We start from the raw sequence: 19,642 nt of genomic DNA, 5'->3' as shown, positions 1-19,642 counted from the left end.
AATGCTTTAATCCTTGTGCATTGTTAAAATTCACTACACTGTCATGTTGTTGATGTACAAAAAGGCCACTAAATTAAAATGTATGTAAAATGTATCAGATTAATGTTTATTTTCTTCTTTTTTTTTGCATAAATCTGTTAATCAACCACAGTACTGATAAAACTATCAAATGTTTACAAAGATTCCATGATTTTAACTCTTTAATTGCCAAGTTCATAAATGATGTCACTAATTTGGGGAGAAAAACACAAAATGACTGTATTTCTGTATTTCATTTTATATTTTCAATATAAAAAGTGATTTTTCACCTTTCTCACAGTCTTGGGCATGTTAAGGATTAGTAAAAAGCTTTTATGCATTTTAAATTTTTGTGCAGCATCTGATTTTTATAATTTTGTCATTCCATTTTCTGAAACACGGTGAAAGTTGTGGCCAAATTAAGACACAAAAATTGCCCCAACAACATATAAGGGCTACAATATATTTATTTTTTCAAATACACAAAAAAAATGATCAAAAAAAATATTTTTGTAAACATATTTCAAAATATATTTCAGTGCATATATTTTTTGGCAATTTTAGTATTTGAAAATATATTTTTCGCTGTATGGGTTAAACATACAAAGAACCTCAATATTTAACCATAGGCTCTTTGTAGTGGGAAAAAAACTTAAAACTATAAAAATCTAAGAAATAAATTATTATTTTAAAGACCTTTAACTGAATGGATCTTTTGGGAACTAAAAAATGGTTCTTTTATCCATTAGTTCGACCTGACGCCACATGGCGCTTCCCGGGTCCTTTAACAAAGAACAAAAAATACTAATATTCACTCACACTGTCCTTGAAAACTATGGAAAAAAATCTTCATCTCCATCCATACTGAAATCTCAGTCCGGGATGCCGTGAGCCTGGAGAATGCAGCATAATCCATAAGTTTATACAGTAAAAGCTTATCTTAAATGAAATGAGTAAACAGTTCTCATAAATGGCTGTTGAGATTGTAGTCTCACTTGAAATGAGCAGAGGCTTGGACCTGGAAACGGTACTCCTTATATCAGAACCTTTCGTATAGCACCTTTATTTTTAATAGTGTTTACATTATAAACATCGGCTCTATACTGATCTATTGAGCAGTCTCTGAGCAAATTCCATCTTTCTCAGAATGAAGCATCATAGAAGGATAAAGTCCTTCTCAAAATATCTAAATCTTATATTTCAACATCATCTACTATTTTAATGGCAGTAGTCCATTGTTCATGTTTCATTTTTGGGACATTTTTATCATCGGTTCCATTCAATCGTCTTTTTCTTTCAGAGTTTCTAATGGTAATAAAAGCAAATGAAAGCACAGGACCTTTGATGTCCGACGTTCTTTCATACAGTGGATGTATGAAAGTCAATGATCAGACCATAAAAGTAAACCCATTTGCTATTCTTGTCACAAGAACACCTGAAATGGGTCAAAAACCACCTTAAAGTGTGCTGCTGTGAAACACGATAGAAGTGTCATGAAATGGGTTGGATTTGTATTGGATTAGAAGGTGCTGGATGCAAATATGCTTTGACCCTGATTCTCTATTAAAATGAATGGGAATGTTTTTGCCAATCCATAAACAAACAAATTGATGCGGATCAATAAGCAATGTGGCCACTGAGGCCTTGAGCCTCTGACCATAAATCTCAGAAGGCCATCCATTCATTAAATAATAAAAGATCCATGAGCCGTGAAACGTTAAAGCTGAAACATCCCAGCGGTGCCTAAAAATAGACTTCTACAAAGAGACTTTTCACTTCGCATTGTTTCTTCAGAGGCCTTTTAACTTTGTCTCGGTCCCAGAGGTCACACAGACATGCGTTTGCTTTCCCTCTGTGCGAACGCGCCTCTTTTCGTTTTCTTGTCAGAATAATAGCAGCACATCTATGAAAGATGTCGCAGGGCGAGGTGTGTGTGCATATCGGAGGAGACAGGAGCTCTGTGTAGTGGCACGATTGCAACAGTGGCAACAGTAATGCCCACTTCTCAAAATGACTGTAGTATTGTGAGGCCACCAGTGGCACATAAGGATGTATCGCCTGGGGCTTTTAAAAAATCATTGACTTTGCACTTAGGGAAGAATATATTTCATGCATGTCAAAAACAGCTTAGACTTATTTGCTCCTCTACATTAACGTGGATACGCTTACTTGAAAGTCACTAAGCAGAAGTCCAGAGTTATTGTTTAGTGCTACAGTGTGGCACATTGTTTTGCAAACCAATCCGTTATAAAGAGCTCTTTCCACCCGGATGAGTTTTTAGGACCGGCGATATAAATATCAACCATCTGTGTGACCATCTGCATTCGGATGCTCCATCAAGTGCAAAGGCCAAATCACCCAACACCTCACTTTGGCCACCATCTTCTGTCACCCTCCATCTTGACATGGGTGACTTTCACTATTTTCAGTTTTTTCTTGTTTTTGTCATTTCTGTGGACATGACTGACTTTTCCTTCAGGCGTAGCAGTGATAATCCAAGAGTTATTGGTTCTGTAGCAGCTTGAGTTTCTTACAGAGTAATAATATGGATCCAGCTAAACTTTTAGACATCATATCCATGCTATTTAGACTCAGTTATGTGTCCGTTATTATTGACTCAAAGAAACAGAATAAAGGGCCATTTACACAATGACTGTTCGCTTACACAACGAATTGGGCTTCTGGAAACGCAAACTTTTAAAGTCGGATTTGAAAGTGGACGTTTTTGATAACAACGCCCTGTTGCCTCCTTGTGAACTACGTAATTGTGAATTTGTTATAGCGGTGATGTCACACAGATGTGTAAAGTCAGCCTATAGTCATACTGAGTGTAACCAAAACTGGACTGGGTTTATTAATGCTTCTCCAACAAATTTTGGCGCTCCAGGGTCACTTGTAGTTATAAACCTAAATCTTTATCCGTTTTAACTGCTTTTGCTGTCTTGATTGTTTGTATTGTAATGCGGTGTGCACGATTTTTGAGTACCGCTTTGGAAAAGGGAGTCGGGCCGAGTACCAAAACACACTTGTAGCAGTAAGGGGCGTGTCTACTAACCAACATCATTGCCTGGGTTGCATATGTATGGGGTGGGTCCAGATTCTATTGGGGTAGGGGCGTGTTTGTGTAATGTCAACATTGGCTTTCAGAGATTGTGCACCCCGCCTTTAAAGGAATGGGTATGTGCGCAGGCTAGTGGTGCTTCTTTACAAAGTAAAATTTCCACCTACTGCCCTGCACACATAATATAGCATGTCTAGTCATCTTCACGGATCCATGTAAATGCGGATCTTTTTGACAGCGTTGTCTTGTGTATGTACATTTTTTCAAAAGCGCAAACTTATTGCACATTTGGCTGTCGAAAAACTGTCAAGTGGAAAGCTACTTAAAAGTATATAAAAAAACAGTTTATTGGAAAACACAATAAAGGAAAACAGATGTTTACTCTATGTGCGAGTTCTGGAAGGAGGAGACAATAAAAATGGTGTGATGCAGATATTTTTTTCCTCACAGCTTTTCAAAAATGAAGAAGAACTTCTAAACATCACAGTGCTTTTTCTTCTTAAGGGATTATGTGATTAAAAAGATGGAAAGCAATCTCCTACAAAGGCAAACTAAATTTCTTTTCAAAAGTCCCCTGAGACTGGAGTTTGAAAATAGCCATTCATGTTAAATAAGGACACAGATTTAGATGCTTAAATAGATACTCATGATATATGATGATGCTCCTAACGATTATACTGCTGATAATGGCAAGATGAAAGACAATCCTCAATAGATCTATAAAGCAAGGTCGAAGACAGCCTTTGTGCTTGTTTATACTGTTTGTGAGGATGTGCACAGTGTCAGTGCATGTTTGTGAATATATTTACTTGTATACATGAAGGACTCTTTATTTTTGTGTCGACTCATGTGTGTTCGTAAGGATTTATGTATTTGTTTGTGTGTATCTGTGTGTAGTTATATTTTGAGGTCTTTTTCAGCAAAGACTCCTTTATATGCATGTCTTTTGTTATATGATTTGTGAGGAAGAAACCAAAAGTTAAGTCATTGTTCACCAATAACCTTCAGAAACCTCATGAACTAAAAAAAATCTGGAGCTGTTGTCAAGATTTCACATCTCATCGAAACAGAATAAATAAATCACAAGCCGAAACGCCTTAAAGGGAATGTGATATTGTGAAAAGTTTATTCCTGTCAGTCACAGCTCATGGAGCCGCTGTATAATCTAACTGCTATTGTACGTGTGCTTTGAAGTGTGAAAAGTGTGTTTATTTTATTCTTCTATTTCAGCTTAATACATTGAAGCAACTACATATAAACTCTTTCTAGATATGATGTGGTTTTGTTTATTTGAGCAAAGAATTTGAGGCTGGACTGTTTGTTTTTGCCAACTGAGGTCATGGGAAGTGTTTCGGAAACTTGTTAAAAATTACATACTGTATTAAGTGTTATACACATTAGCATTAAAGAGATAGTATGATAGCTGAAGGTTTGTTGGCACAAATACTGTGAACGGGGACAGATACATGAGCTACAGTACAGTATTACTGTAATGCTCTAGGGCAAAACCTCATGTTGTAATATGTGAACTGTTTTACTTGCTTTGGGTAAAACTGCTTTTGTAAGACTACTTACATTTTTGAGATTTTCTAATTGTGTTCCATCAGAGGATGCATTATATTTAAATGGGTATCATGATGCATTATTTGTAAGCAATAGTTTGCCTTTTTGAAAATTACAAAAAGCATCAGAATAATACTTAACCTAATGACCATTTGTCAGTTCAACATGAAGAATTATTTTAACAGCTATTACACTAAAAGTCACAAAATCTGAAATATATTAAGTCATAACCTACCAATAAACTACCAATAGGTCTAAACTACCAATAGGTCTAAATTATGCAATGCAAGTTCAAGATTTTAAGGAATAAAGGTATATAAAACATATATGATCTTCTTTAAATCATTAATCTTTGTCAAATAAACATTTTCTTGTATTTTTTCAAAAACATTTGCTGTCAAATATCGGCAACATATATTTATTGTACGTTATGATTTCCTTTTATGTTTACAGTTTTTATGAAGTACACTCTTAGAATGAATGTGTTAAAAACAACACATTAATGTTGATTCTGGGACAACACTAAATATTTTTTAGTATATTTATAAATTTTAACACAAAATGACACATAATGTGTTAAAATTACACGTACTATGTTAAAAGCTTAACGCACAAAGATGTGTAAATCCTAACAGTGTACAGCCATATATAATTTCATGAATAAACAAGGAAGTGTTAATTTTTTAGACATTGTTTTGTGTTATTTCGTGTTGATTTTGTGTTCAAATAAATAAAAGGGACAACACAAGATGTGTTAAAACAACACAAAGTGTGTTGTTCCAAAAATAACACAGATGTGTTGCCCTTAACTAGACACATTCGTTTTATGAAATGTAACAATGCAATTTCCAATTTCCAAAAATACAAACACGTATGACAATAAATTTGTATTTAATAAATACAATAATACACTTTTGTGATTTTTTTATTACTTGTGTCATGCACGTTTTGTTAAACAATTCAAGTTGTGCCATCCTGTGCCATCAGGGCACATTCTCCGTTGCCTCTCTCCTATAGAGTCAGACAGTGTAAGTGTACTTTAGACTCTAGAGGTCTCCATCCTTTAGCATCCACACAAAGCACACTGTAAATTCTTCTGCATCAGACCGAGAGAGAGAGAGAGAGAGAGAGAGAGAGAGAGAGAGAGAGAGAGAGGAGAGAGAGCGAGAGAGAGCACCAAGCAACGGGAACCTGAGACGCGCGTCCTCTGACAGAGCGCACGCACGGGAACTTTGGCGATTTGACGGTGAAAGCGATGGAAACGTCCTGAAGATGATCTTCAGTCCTTGATGGTGGATTCATGTATCGACTCATTCAGCTATGCTGTCCCTTCGCTCGTCTCCTTATAGATTGCTGATCCCTGTCCCCTTCTTAAGTTCTTCTGCTCTGCTTTCTCTTGTTTTATGATTGAACACTCGAGTCCGTTTGAAGAAAACCAGGACGCATTGTTTTCAGTCTCCATACTATAAAGGACTTCCAGCTCGCGAAGGATTCGTGATGTATTCCTCACATCGCTCCTTATTCCTATGTGAGTAAACTGAGTGTTATTTATTCTTTTGTATGTGAGTCTTTTATAATATTCATGATCTGCGCTTTGGACATCTTCTCTGGAAGTTGAGAGGGTTATGCGCCAGGGTTTGAGGCATAGGTGCTAATTTTGTTCACCTTGAACCGCGCTAAATAAGTTTCCAGTATTAGTGAGCAGTGTATGAAGTAGCATACTCTTTAAGAAATATACACCCAAGGTTGATGGAATAGACACAAGCAGAGTCCAGTTCTCCACCCATTCGTGTCGTCTGTTGAGTAAATCAAATCCAGATGGTTTTGAGGACTCTACACCCTTTCGGTGGAGTGAATTAAACAACTGGTTGTTTAGTCATCATCTGCTTAGACATGAGACTACAACAAGATGGGCTGTTAAAATGTTTAATAATGGAGAATAATAAATATTTGTATACGTATATTACTTTATGTGCAGAATGATTTCATACAGTACAATCTTATTCGGCAAAACCATTGGTTGCTATTGTTAAAGCATAACATTGGACGTATAGCTGAATGGAACAAAGACCGGGCACATCGCCCAAATCTCTTAATTTGTTGTGACATCGTATGGCAAAAATAGATTCTCGTGTTAAACGTCCACAGAAGAGCCGGTGGTAAGAACCGCTGATGTCCCGGTGGGCACGGGGGTCTCGCGTGTCCGCGTGTTGGGGTCAAACGTCGGGAGGATGTTTAAAGGCATGCACGCATCCCATCGGTCACATTTTAAAAGTCTCGCTCGCGTTTCATTGTCCCCTGCTCGGTTGTGCACGCGTCTTTGCAACGGGAGCGCGTGGCTGTCCCATCGTTTATTATAATCACTGCGCCAAACTTTTGTCCCTTCATCCATCTCTGGTGTCCTCTGCGCGTGTATATGATGCATTGAGGATAGAGATGTGAGTATTGTGCAGTACCTGGTTACTGTATATGTGCCAGGAATAAACGACACAATGAATCAAAATTCCTCGCGCAATGTTCCCGAAGGTCAACTGTAACTCTGCTTATATGAGGACGTCAGCTTACAAGAACAGTCATGGTCTTATTTCATCTGTAAAGAACAAGTCTGCCGTTAGGTTTGAGCAAAGTGGCTATGGGTATATGTCATACTGTCCACTTCACCCACATGAAATAATACTGTAGTATACTTTACTATTTACTATATGAATGGTAGTAAAATTCCTATACTACAGTATCTACTACAATGTATCAATTCAGTGTAGGAATTCGTATATATACTATAATTTATTATAGTAAATACTAAACTATACCTCAGAATTTTCATTCTTAAGGTGTGTTTATTTTATTAGGATATAACATATAACTTCTTGTCTAAACACTGACTAAACTACACTTTATTTTTAGTGTCATTGTTACAATGTAAATATACATGTCAGAACTGATTTATAATTATTAATCATAAACTTACTATATTTGCATGTTTTTGCATAATTTACTGGAACATGTAACAAAGACATTGTAAAATAAAGTGTTACCAACAATCCCTTGGATAATAAACATATGAATGGTAACATATTGTACACTTACTGTCCAAAACAGTCCTTTAATACTTTTAAATTGATCAAGTGTTTACATTTCACATTGTAATAGATTTAAATGTATAATGAAGATTAAATTATTGTTATTAAGAATTAGCCTTTATTTATATGTAAAATTGTAATGTACAGTGTTGCCTGTGCTTATAGTGATAAAACTGTAACCCAATCCCTTATGGGATGCTGCTATTGGTGTAATCTTATTAGGGTGATGAAAAAAGCAAGATAAAAATAGAGAGCGTGTTTTATGCACCCTGGCACATGCATTTAATTCACAAGCAGTGTTATATGATGCAATGAATACAGACCTTGAATTATCCGAAATATCTTTTAGTTTTTGAACTACATTGGTTTTCAACGTACACATATTTGAATTATTTCCAATTTGAGTGTAATCTAAAGAGACCATCGCTTCTACGTTGTAAATAACTTTAATCAGTTTGTCAATAACAGATTATCATGATTTAAAGACTGAGCCTTCGACCGAGCCATATTTATGATATAGATCATATAAATGCATTGTTTTATTGATATATCATTTTTGTTGTTGATGTTGTTTGTGAAAGATAGTAGGTGTCACAGGCTTATGCAGAGAATTAAATACCCTAGCATTGTCATTATAAGTAAACTCATTTAAAGATGTATACCTGTATTAATGGACTCGACTCACAAGCAAACACCATCGTTTTTCTTTGTCTTCTCTGAGTGTCCTCAATGATAGACTGAATCAATAGTGCATAATGGGGTCATTCGATGCTTTCGAAGATCTAATATTACTTAAGTCTAGCACCCTAGATGAGAGCCTTACAGTATATATTTAATAGTCTTATCACAAAAATAAAAATTTTTGCAAACTGCTGCTAATCTAGCCCAACTCAGTACTGTGCAGAAATCATGGCAATCCATACAGATGATAAATCTCTAGTGTAACCCAGGACTGACTTGGAATGAAAAACGTTAAATGGGAAATCTGGAAAGTAAAAACAGATTGTAATTCACTTGTCAGAAATGTAATGGAGCTGTAATAAAAAAAACTTTCTTAATGTCATGTGATTTCGTAGTGCCCTCCAAACCCAGCTGAGACTGCACAAGTGATTTTGAACAGTGTAGTTTTGGCTTTTCCATCGCTTACAACCTCCAAATGCAGTCGAGAAGGCCCAAGGTTTTCAATATCTGTGGCCAACCCTGTATCACAAAATTATGTACCTATAGTCACGTAAATTTGTGAGTCTTTTCATGACACTGTCACGTTTTCTGCGTTTTTACGTGAACGTATCACGTATTTCTGTTTATGTGTCATTGTCACGTATTGGTAACTCAACTGCTTTTTCCCTTTTTCAAACAATTGTCGCTTCGGTTTAGGGTTAGATTTGGTGTTTGCTTTAGGATGTCACTTTAAGTTTTGGTTTATAATTTTTTTCGGATTTTTTTTTATATTTTCTGATTTTTAAACCATTGTCATCTGGCATTAGGATTAGAGTTCGGTTTGGGTAAGGATGTCATTTTATGTAAATCTAACCCTAAACCGAAGTGACAATGGTAAGAAAACAAGACAAAAACAGTTGAATAACCAACACGTGATAATGACACATAAACAGAAATACGTGATACGGTCCCGTAAAAATGCGGAAAAAACGTGATAGTGTCACTGAAAAAACTCACAAATTTACGTGACTAAAGGTACGTTATTTTGTGATACTGGGTTGCTGTAGCAGATGGTTTTATCCAAAGTCACTTCATACATTTTATCAGTACGTGTGTTCCCTGGGGATCGAACCTATGGCATACGCTGCTAACACAATGCTCTTCCAGTTGATCTATAAGAACACCATTAGTTCCATCATCAGGAAACTCTTGGTTGAGGTAACTAGTTTTCTCATTCTGTGCTATATTTAGCCAGGTAAAAGAAGATCTCTCATGCTAAATGACAGGGCCACAGACACAGAGGTTACAAAAATGACATTTTTATGTCTTCATCCCACAGTCACAAAAAATGTTCGGTAACACTTTATTTTAAGGTGCCTTTGTTACACATGTTACATGTAATTATTATATTAATAACAGTTAATTATGCATAATTACATGTAACTAACCCTAAACCAAACCCTAATCCTAACTCCAACCCTATAGTAAGTACATGTTGTTAATGATTATTACTTAGTACTTAAATGTATAATTACACTGTAACAGTGATACCGTAATATAAAGTGTGACCAAATGTTCACATTATGATAAACAATTAGAAATGTTTAGGCAAAACACACAAACAATGCACATCTTTTTTTAAGAATCAAAGAAGATACAAATGTGGCATTCTAATAATTTTTTGTTCATACACTAAATATGACTTTTGGTACGCGTTATGTTTCCCGATAAATATTTATGAGAAATCTGTTGCAGATTGTAAATTGGTGTTTGCAGAGTGATTTGAATATGTTCGATTTTCCATCTGGCAATTCGGATGTTACGTTTGTTTTGTTTACTAAAGCTCAAATGTTTGGTAAGGGACCATAAATAACCTTGCTATTTTCCAGAAGTGGTTTGGGTGTCTGGCTCTGCCGTAATGTACATTCCTGAGGTTTTCTATCAGGATATAATCCAAATCAAGTCTCACTTCTAAATCAAGTCCACAGCACTCAAGGTTTAACCTGTCTGCTCATTTCTGCCAAAGGACAGAAACTAATATCCGTGAGTCTTTGTGAAGATTATTCTCGGTGTCATTAGTTGATATGATTATCCATTAAAGACTCTTAGTTATAGGGTTCGATGCTGTTTAGAAAAGCCTGTCTTCTGCTGCACGCGATATGGGGTGACATTGTCTTAGTTTAAACTCAGTATTCAATATTTGTCCTGTGCTGTCACGCCACAGTTCCTCACAGTGCAGATAAATAGCTTGAGGAGTTCACCAGATGTGTAATTCTACTCATTTGGCCACGAGGAAAATGTGATGACGTTTCTTTTCGTAAATACATGGTGAATGTGGGAGGTGTTTTGCCGTTGTGGTAGAGATGTTTGAAAGGTTAAAATGCCATTTTCCTAGCCCAGATTTATATACAAAGACAACTACGGTACGAGTAAGGCATTCATAGGATGATTTAATGAAAAATCTAAACATTAAAGTCCTATAATGCTATTAAAATAATGCGTTAAAACATGAAGAAGAATGCCAAATGGAAATATTAGATCAACCAATAGCATGAGTTTGGGGTGGATCTATCAGTATTTACAATGTAATGTCAAAATGCATTGCAAATTCAAATTGTATACATTTTTTAACACACAATTTTTTTTAACACTATATATTCCCCATGCCTCATCTGCTGCATCATATTTATAGACTAAAAATATTACCTTTATTTTTCTTACTATAACAAAACTTCAGTATTTACAACAAATAAACATACTAAGCTCCTTGACTGAAAATCAAATCAAAGCAACCCGTTGTAAACACCAGGGCACATTTGAATCTGGCCTATAAATCTCTGCCTCTTTTGACTCCTTTGGCTAAATTACTCCCAGATTACTCTGTAGTCGCTCAACGGGAACTGCCTCTTTTCCTTTACGGTTAACCTTTGACAGATGTTCATGAATGGTTCAGGTTGACGATAATTCAGTCCAGATGCATGTCGGTGTAGCAAAGCCCTTGCAAAGTCTTGCTCGGCCCCGCCCTTCACTGATATGCAGGTTTATGAATTGGCTTCCAGTATTGCACGGACCAACAGGATTTTGCTAATCGCCTCGTGCTAATTTGCAATAGAACGAATAGAGGACCCGTGCAGTATTTGATGCAATAAATAACTATGAAAGTCAATGGCGCGAGGGCAATTACTTTTTTCCTGTTTCTTGGAAGTAATTTGTTGTAGCGAGAGTAAACAGTTTGATGACGGTCCTCATGGAAAAGCTGAGATTAGCGCGGTGATAAACAGTGCACCAGATGAATTGCCAATGAAGCCAACAGAAAACATCAAGTATAAGTTCACTTCTGCGTGTCAGAGCAAAAACCTTTTGTACTTATTCACTCATCATTTGCGATTCGGTTTAATCAGTCTGTGGGTGTCTAGCATTGCAGCATAGTTAAATTAAGTAATTTTTTCAGTGCAATTTCCTTTGTAAATGAGGCTTATTATAGATGTGCATTATTCACAAAAAGTGAGTATTTGTCTAGTGCAATTAATTTTGCATCTGCAAAAGCAAACAGAATGGAAATTTATTTAACGGGATCTTGCAGTTACTCATGAAATGATGACAAAGAGCATCATAACCCAGCATATATCTAGAGATGCAGTGTTGTCGAGCACACTTTCAGCATTTTAAAGAGCCAATTCGGGTGCCTTTATTGCAGTGGTGGAGTGATGCTGTACGGTCCCAGTGTGCAAAAGCATGCATGATATTTTGCCCAGCTAAGTTTGCAAGCTGTATGAAAGATGATCACAATAGTTTCTAGCCTTTACCTGATTTGCATACATCTAAAACAGCAGGTGCCAATAAACAACATTATCTGCAAAGTCAATTTCTGTCCGTGCCCTTACTGTGTGGCACAACATCCAAAGAGACCAGACGATGTGTCTCGAGCTGTGTCCGGATTAGCCCCCTATGTAGTGCACTTTATTGGGTGTCGGCCATTTTGTAGCTTTGTTCGAACTTTATTACATTCAACACATCGTTCACTATTTTTTTTATACAATGCACTCTGATTTTAAGGTATACATTTGATGTACACTTGTTAACTCTCTGTTTCCCATGATACAGCGTGAGACGAATGTGTGACTGGAATAAAATGAAAGATACTGACAGTAAACACCACAAAATTTAATATTCTTGGTTTGTTCTTGTTGATAGTTTTTATTTTAAAATTAAGTCCTTGACAAGCAGTTGTTGTTGACCTCTTTATTAGCAAATAATACAGTGAACATGACAAAAGGTAAGAAAACTTACTAACTTCTTACAGTACAATCCACAAAGCCACACGCTTAAGTGTTATGTTTTCGACGAATGTCCATGACAGTACTCTGTGATGCATGATATTTATGTCAGTGCCAAAATCGCTCACTCATTTTCGTTTACACAGTCCCTATATAGTGGATTCAAATGTGATGCGCTATATATAGGGAATAGTAAAGGAGTGAACAGTGTTAGACACAGAATCAATGTTTTTGCAAATATACTCTGAGGTTTAGCTCAAGGATTTGACAACGTCCTCTCCAGACGTGTAGTAGTATCTTAAAGAACATGCTGGCATGGATGCGCTTGCCGTTTTGTCTATTCTGAGCTCAGGCGGCTTGATATATACTTTTTTTTAAAGCAGAAGCAGCATATTTCTATCTTCAGTGAGGAACAACGATCTGTCTATTGAAAGAGAAAATAAATAAAAAAAAGCAGATTGCCAAAAACCTAACATGACTGATGTAAAAAACGTAAATTAAATTTTAAAGAGTGTACATGAGGATCGTGAATATAAAAGTAAGTGTTTGCTGAGGAAAAAACACCCATGGGATTATCTGCTGTACTGTGAGAGCTACAGCTTAGTTGGTGGTTTTGGGTTCGTCTGGTAAGTAAAGCTAGAGAGCTGTTATAATGAGTGTTACATACTGTTGCCATCTGACTTAATAAATGCTAAAATATTTATACAACAATACAGCAGTTTATGAAAATATAAAATTTAATTTATTATTTGCTGAAAATTTCTACCACTCATTTGCACTTGTGTGCATACAAGCATGGCATTAAGCTGCATCACGGCTGTTAATTTAACGCGTTAATTAAATTAATTAATTATGTGGAAAAATAACACGTTACAATTTTGAATGCAGCCGATCGAACCAGTGCTGCATCGCCACAAACGTTTATCACTTCACATGCTTTCAGACCTTGCCAATTTAAATATTTAAGCACAAGAAGAAGTGAAACAGATCTCAATGCACTACAGTAGTTGCACGCTGTTTGAGAAGTTTTGTGTGTGCTAAAGCGCTTACCCAGAAAGCCGCATCTCAAGTGCAAACGTTAAAGACAGCGCGCATGTTGTTTGCACTTGAACTGATATATTTACACAACAATTATCTTAAAATACCATGATTATTCTCGTAAACACACTCTGTCTTTTCAGAAAATCTTAACACATTATAAATGTCAGAGAAGTATTGCTGAAAAGTGTTACAAGGACTGTGAAGTACTGTGAAGTACTATGTAGTACTAAATTGCAGGTTACACCGTTAAACAGTTTTTCAACATTTTGTGTGTTCGGGATTATTTGGACAGGGCTAAAACTGTGGCCCAGCATGAGCCCGGCCCTAACACCATCGCGAGCATCTCAGGTTGTAGCAGTATTTAAAAGTCAAGAGAGACTGCAGCTTTCCCACAACTGGGCGTGGTTTTACCGCTGACTGCGGTCACGCCCCCAGCATTGGTGCACTCTTAAGGGGCATGAACACCAAAACTTTTAAGCGTGGCTGAAAACGCCTGGAGGACGCCGAATGCCAGCTGTTTTTCAGCTGAGCACCAGCTTTCTTTAGCTGAGCACTTTTATTTATCAGTCGTTGTACGATGTGACGGTTGGTTGTTGTGATATTTGTTCCGCCCCTCCTCCACAGTGATTGGATGGCTGGGTGAGAACTGACATTGAAGAGCTAAGCTTTCCCCCAAAGTTAAATATTTTTCAACTCTTGGCACTCAGAGCTAAGCGTATAAAAACCGGCTTTCAAAAAACGCTAATTGCTGAAAAACACCAGGCTTCCATTGGAAACAGTAGAAAACATATGCATGTTTTAGCACATGTTTTCAATTGTATCCAATGGAAGCTCAGCGTGGAAAAAACAGTGCTCGGCGGTTTGTCCGCGCTCAGCACAAAATATTTAACTCTGGGTGAAAAGCTTTGCTCGTCAATGTCAGTTCTCACACGGCCGTCCAATCACAGTGAAAGAGGGGCGGGACATTACCACAGCAATCAACTGGCTTATTTTACAATTGATATTTCAAAAACTACAGACCAACCTGTCAAAAAAAACATGAAAAGCATTGTTATCTTATTCACTTTTATGCAATGTGAGGCTAATGTGTGATTAAATGCAATTAATTAATCAGCACATCATGTAATTAATTAGATAAAAAATCGAATCGCTTTCCATTTAAATAGTTATATAATAATAACAATAATATGTTTCATTTATATAGCGCCTTTCCCAAGATCAAGGACACTTCACAATAAAAATAAGGAGCAAACAATAAATACATACAGAATCAGACAATGGATAATTGCCCAGTCCAAGCGATTGTGGTTCCGTTTCGCATTGCAAGTGTAGTAAACAGAAACAATAACCAAAAATAACATAAAACAGAAACAAAAACAAGCAGGATCAAAACAAGACAGCATGGAAGATCGGCAGCTGAAGCAAAAGTCTGATGCAACAGACTAATGGTGTGTAAGGAAACTGATTATGAAAAACATGTCATGACAGATAGTATTTATTAAACAAATGAATTTTGAGTTTAGACTAAAAATATTATATATTATATATTTTTTATGTTTCCACTGCTTTGACAGGCAGCTGGAATTATATATTATTGTTTTTGTAGTTCATTATAATTGACATTGATGACAAACAGAATGCACTCTGACAGAAACTGATATATTTTAAAACATGAATAATGACATTTTCAATGTATGTGAACTGGAAGCAAGAAACTTACATTTAGCTTTCTGAATTGTTTATATTTGGTCTTTTTCGATATTTCATGTAGCATGTGTTTCTTCTTCATGGGCATAATTTTTTCTTTAACCATTTACTTGAAAATGATGTGCATTCATATCATTTGCATATCACATTAATTGTAAGTGTTTGCTTTATGATAAGATTAAATGCACCTACTTTTTGATCTAGTTTTTTCAGGCAAAGTCTTTCTTTGTCTCCTGAATCACCTTTAACTGCAACTGAATCATTGTCTTATATTTACAAAATCAGATTGGGTCTCAAGTGGATTGTCATGTTTTGATTCTTTAATGCATTCATTGCCGATGCACAGAATGCCTCAAAGGAAGAAATTCTATTACAACAGGAAACAACGCTGGATCCTCAGGCAGGAACGCAAACAGCATCTTCTGTTTCCCACCAGGAATTCATTAGCAGGAGACTCCAGCGTTGTTTCCACTGCTTTGACAGGCAGCTGGAATTGAATTGAATTGATTAGATAGATAAATATCATCTCCACCGTTTCTATACACAGAGAGCGGCCTTTAGACTCTATTTGTTGTGTGCATCTTCTTGCTTTGTTCTGGGAAAGCGTGGATGTTAGAGGAAATGTTCCACATCACTCTATTTAGACACCCGCTGTTCCTTTCAATTTGAAACAGTCTATTAGCTCTGCTAGCAGGCCGGTCCATTTGATGTTTCGACTGGCCTGCTTCATTGTCTCACTTCATTTCAATCTCTTCAGCCAAACTGCCCCCCGTCACGCATTAAGTCATCCTGGAGCGACCTGTTTCTATCCATTGCAGCGTTGCCAAATCTTAAATGAAGAACAAGCAACATTGTGTGAAAAAATAAACATATGCAAAATAAGATATGTTTTATGAATATGCGCATTTCTATATAAATGAAAAACAAAATTCAACAAGCTCACTTGCTCACTGGTCCACAAAGCCTGAGTCACGATTTGGTAAAACAATACGTTTGCTGTTGACAAATGCATTTCTTTAGCACAGAAAGATCATTTAGTGAGAGAAAGCGGCACAAGCAAAATATGATTACATAGATCGGTTATTGAATTGATTGATGAGATGCCGGCCAGGGTTGAGGATTTTATGACTGTGCACAATGGTTATTCTCCGAATGGGCCGTTTATAATGTTTGTACTTCCAGGATGATGTTCATAAAATTACTATTCTATATTTGGCGTTCCCTAATGGACCTTTTTAAATTCAAAATAAAGGAGTGGATAAATGACCAAAACGTAATGTATCGTAAAACCGCCAGCGTTGCATTTATACTTCACGCTCGCTGAACGTTGATGATAATTAAATTCAGCCATGCAGAAAGTGCAAATGACTTTGCCTTTTCTTACTAAAAAGTTTGCATCCTTTCATCCCTTACTAAAAGCCCAGATATGTGATTGTCAGTGTCTTTGTAAGCATACATTAATGTACACTTGCACGTTCACTCCAGAAGTATGGGTTGTGTATAGAAAGCTATACATTAAAGACTAGTACTTGGCGTGGATGATGAATGGCTTAATTATTAGACCTCCGTGTCTGTCTTTATTCATAGCAGAGTAAAAACTTTACATAAAGGAGTATCACCAATCATTTGCAAGAGTGTCTGCTATTATAGTTTTCTCCTAATAGCGCTGAACACGCTGACCCCATCATGCCAGTTTGTCTAAGTGACTCGACCTTTAAAGCGCCAGGCGACTTCTTGTCCAGGTGATTTCACCTTGAAAAAACACTATTGTGCGCTGCCTTGCTATATAAAGCTCACTTTTTATCCTTCAGAACAGATGGCGAACCCACCTTGCTTTTTTACGAGCCGTTAGACTTGACTTGTTGATAAAACGGAGACCTTCCTCCGCCCTGTTCATGCAGATGTGTATCTTTACGGTTTAATACATCTTCCGTGTCCCTGTGCAACCAGGTGCAAGATCCGCCATATAGCCGATAGCACCGCCGTATGTTAATGTTTTACCCAGCGTGGCGATATCAGGAAGCGTTCACTGTCAGCATCTGCTGTTGCTGAAACCCAGCTGATTTATTCAGGGATGCAGGCATTTGGTTGTAACTCTGTTTGGCTGTAACATACGGTACACACTCCCACATTGAAACCTTGAGACTAGGTCTGTGTCTTGCACATAACAAGCTTACTGTACCTCGGGGAGATGAACATTAAAGCCATTCTCTTCCTGAGTCCCCCGCCTGCAGCTGTACTTGTTTAATTGTTTAGTCATTTTTGGACTCTCCAGTGTGTCTTTGCAGATGATTATGTATCATGCAGGATGGTGTCTACTACACAGTCCATCGAACCAGAAATCAGAGAGTTTAGAAGAAGAGCGATTGGAAGGGGTTAAAATATTCAAAGTCATTTGGCTTGTGAGGGATTGATAAAGTGTTTGTGTATTACATTGACTAAATGTCAATAATTTTTTTTTATGAGGACCATGAACCCATGGTTTGGTACAATATGTACAAACCTAACCATTAGTTTACATTAACCCATAAAATGTCCGTATTTGACTCACCAATGGGATACAACATCCTAGCAAGTGCAAAGATGGTATTCTGTTGTGTGTAAATCCTAAATCCTATGCTTCTGGAAATGCATACCTGATTTTTCAATGTTGTTATTGATTTACATTTTGCTCTTGTCACTATCGGCTTGTTTGTATTTACATTTCAAGACTAGCTTGAGGTTATTCTGAATCCCATTATGCGTCTCATATTCTGTACACCGTCTTTTTACGTACAGTGGAGGGATGTGGAGTGCTCAGATTTGGCATGATTTGTTGTCCCTGGTCCAGAGAGACTCGGGAGGGGAGGAAATAGCTACGTTTGCAAAACGAGGCTTTCAGAATAATTAAAATTTGAGCTGAGGACTGCAGCAGACCTCAAACGATGCTTTACAGCTTCAGTAAACAGTCTAATCGACTCCCATGTTTGATATATTGCAACATATGGATGGCCAGAGACATTTCATTTGCTATTTTCAGTTTCCATCTCTTATCCAATACTCTCTCTGGCTTTGTTTCACAATAACAAAGTGATCTTGTACCTTCCCTATTTGAATATTACAACTCGACGGTGTGTGATACGAAAGGGCTTGTGATCTCTTAGTTGGTTAACCTTTCTTGTTGGATGCTCTTTTGACATTGAGCAATGTGGTGTATTCGGCTCTTCACCAGCCTGTGTGCTAATGAGCCAATTAAATCCCTGGTGTCACCGTGCACAGGTCCGGGGGAGAACAGAGGAGTCTGCTGCCTCAGCGGAGAATAGCCCAGAGCGCCACTACATTTCATCTGAATGAAAACGTAATGTGGAGCGCTACCGGAGGCCAAGCATGTGCCCTTACTACTTCAGATAGCTCTTGTTAGTAAGATTCAAAACCAATTCTTTGCCCTTTTCCCTTTCTTGGAAAATCTCCTGGGGTTTTGTGATCTGAGATCTAAAAAGGACGAACCCTTGTTAGTGGTATTTTGTAGGATAGACATAACTATTGCATTGCTTACATGCAGACAGTTTATTCAGAAGATTCAGGAGTACAATATCATATAGAGACTTGAGTGACTTGGCTACTTAGCGTTGCATTAAAAATTGTCTTGTCACTTTTCGTTCCTTTGACTTTCATTCATATGCATTTGAATGCGTCAGACTGAAAGTGAAAATATTTTGCATTTAGCTGTGTACCAAAGTTTAGGTCTGGTAAACTCTGACCTGCAAATACGATATATGACCAGTAGAAAACCGTAAGGTCGTGGTGTGACCTTTCTCTCTACTGAAAAGCAAAAATGGACAAAGCCAAAAACTTATTTTGACAAAGTGCTCCTCACCCATATTCACAGTAACGTCTGAAAAATATTCACATTAAAGCCCGGTGCACACTGTGAGATTTCTGCCAGGATTTAGCTGTCTGAGACAAATGTTAAAATCCTGAAAGATTACTGTAATCCTAGGCTAAAATCTGCCGTCTTTATCGCTAGTTTGACATGTTCACAGACAGCCGATTAAAGATTGTTGCGATCAAAATGATCCTCAAACAAAATTCTGTCCGAAAATTTAAGACACTATTTTGTAAGGGTGTCACGATTTCGATTTTAAATCAAAATCAATCGAAATTAAGTCACAACCTCGAACTTCGAATTAAAAAATGGGATCATCGATGCTGCCACGCCCCATGTCACGTCCGGTCGGCTTGTCAAGCGGAGGAAA

The 19,642-nt window shown here is 37.0% G+C and overlaps 1 protein-coding gene across 1 annotated transcript in view; it reads left to right on the top strand.

The window, feature by feature from the left end:
• Nucleotides 1-5,564: 5,564 nt before the first annotated feature.
• The window catches only part of clmpb (CXADR like membrane protein b), a 79,876-nt gene continuing 65,798 nt past the window's right edge, over nucleotides 5,565-19,642 (top strand). The window contains exon 1 of the mRNA XM_065282902.2: nucleotides 5,565-6,170. Coding sequence (XP_065138974.1) covers nucleotides 6,140-6,170 — 31 coding nt within the window. The 5' untranslated portion in view covers nucleotides 5,565-6,139. The remainder of the gene's footprint in view (nucleotides 6,171-19,642) is intronic.

The sequence above is a fragment of the Paramisgurnus dabryanus genome, chromosome 9 (assembly GCF_030506205.2).
Source record: "Paramisgurnus dabryanus chromosome 9, PD_genome_1.1, whole genome shotgun sequence".
Lineage (NCBI taxonomy): Eukaryota > Metazoa > Chordata > Actinopteri > Cypriniformes > Cobitidae > Paramisgurnus > Paramisgurnus dabryanus.
Note: the sequence above shows the minus strand (reverse complement) of the source record. Positions and strands in the feature narration are given on the sequence as shown.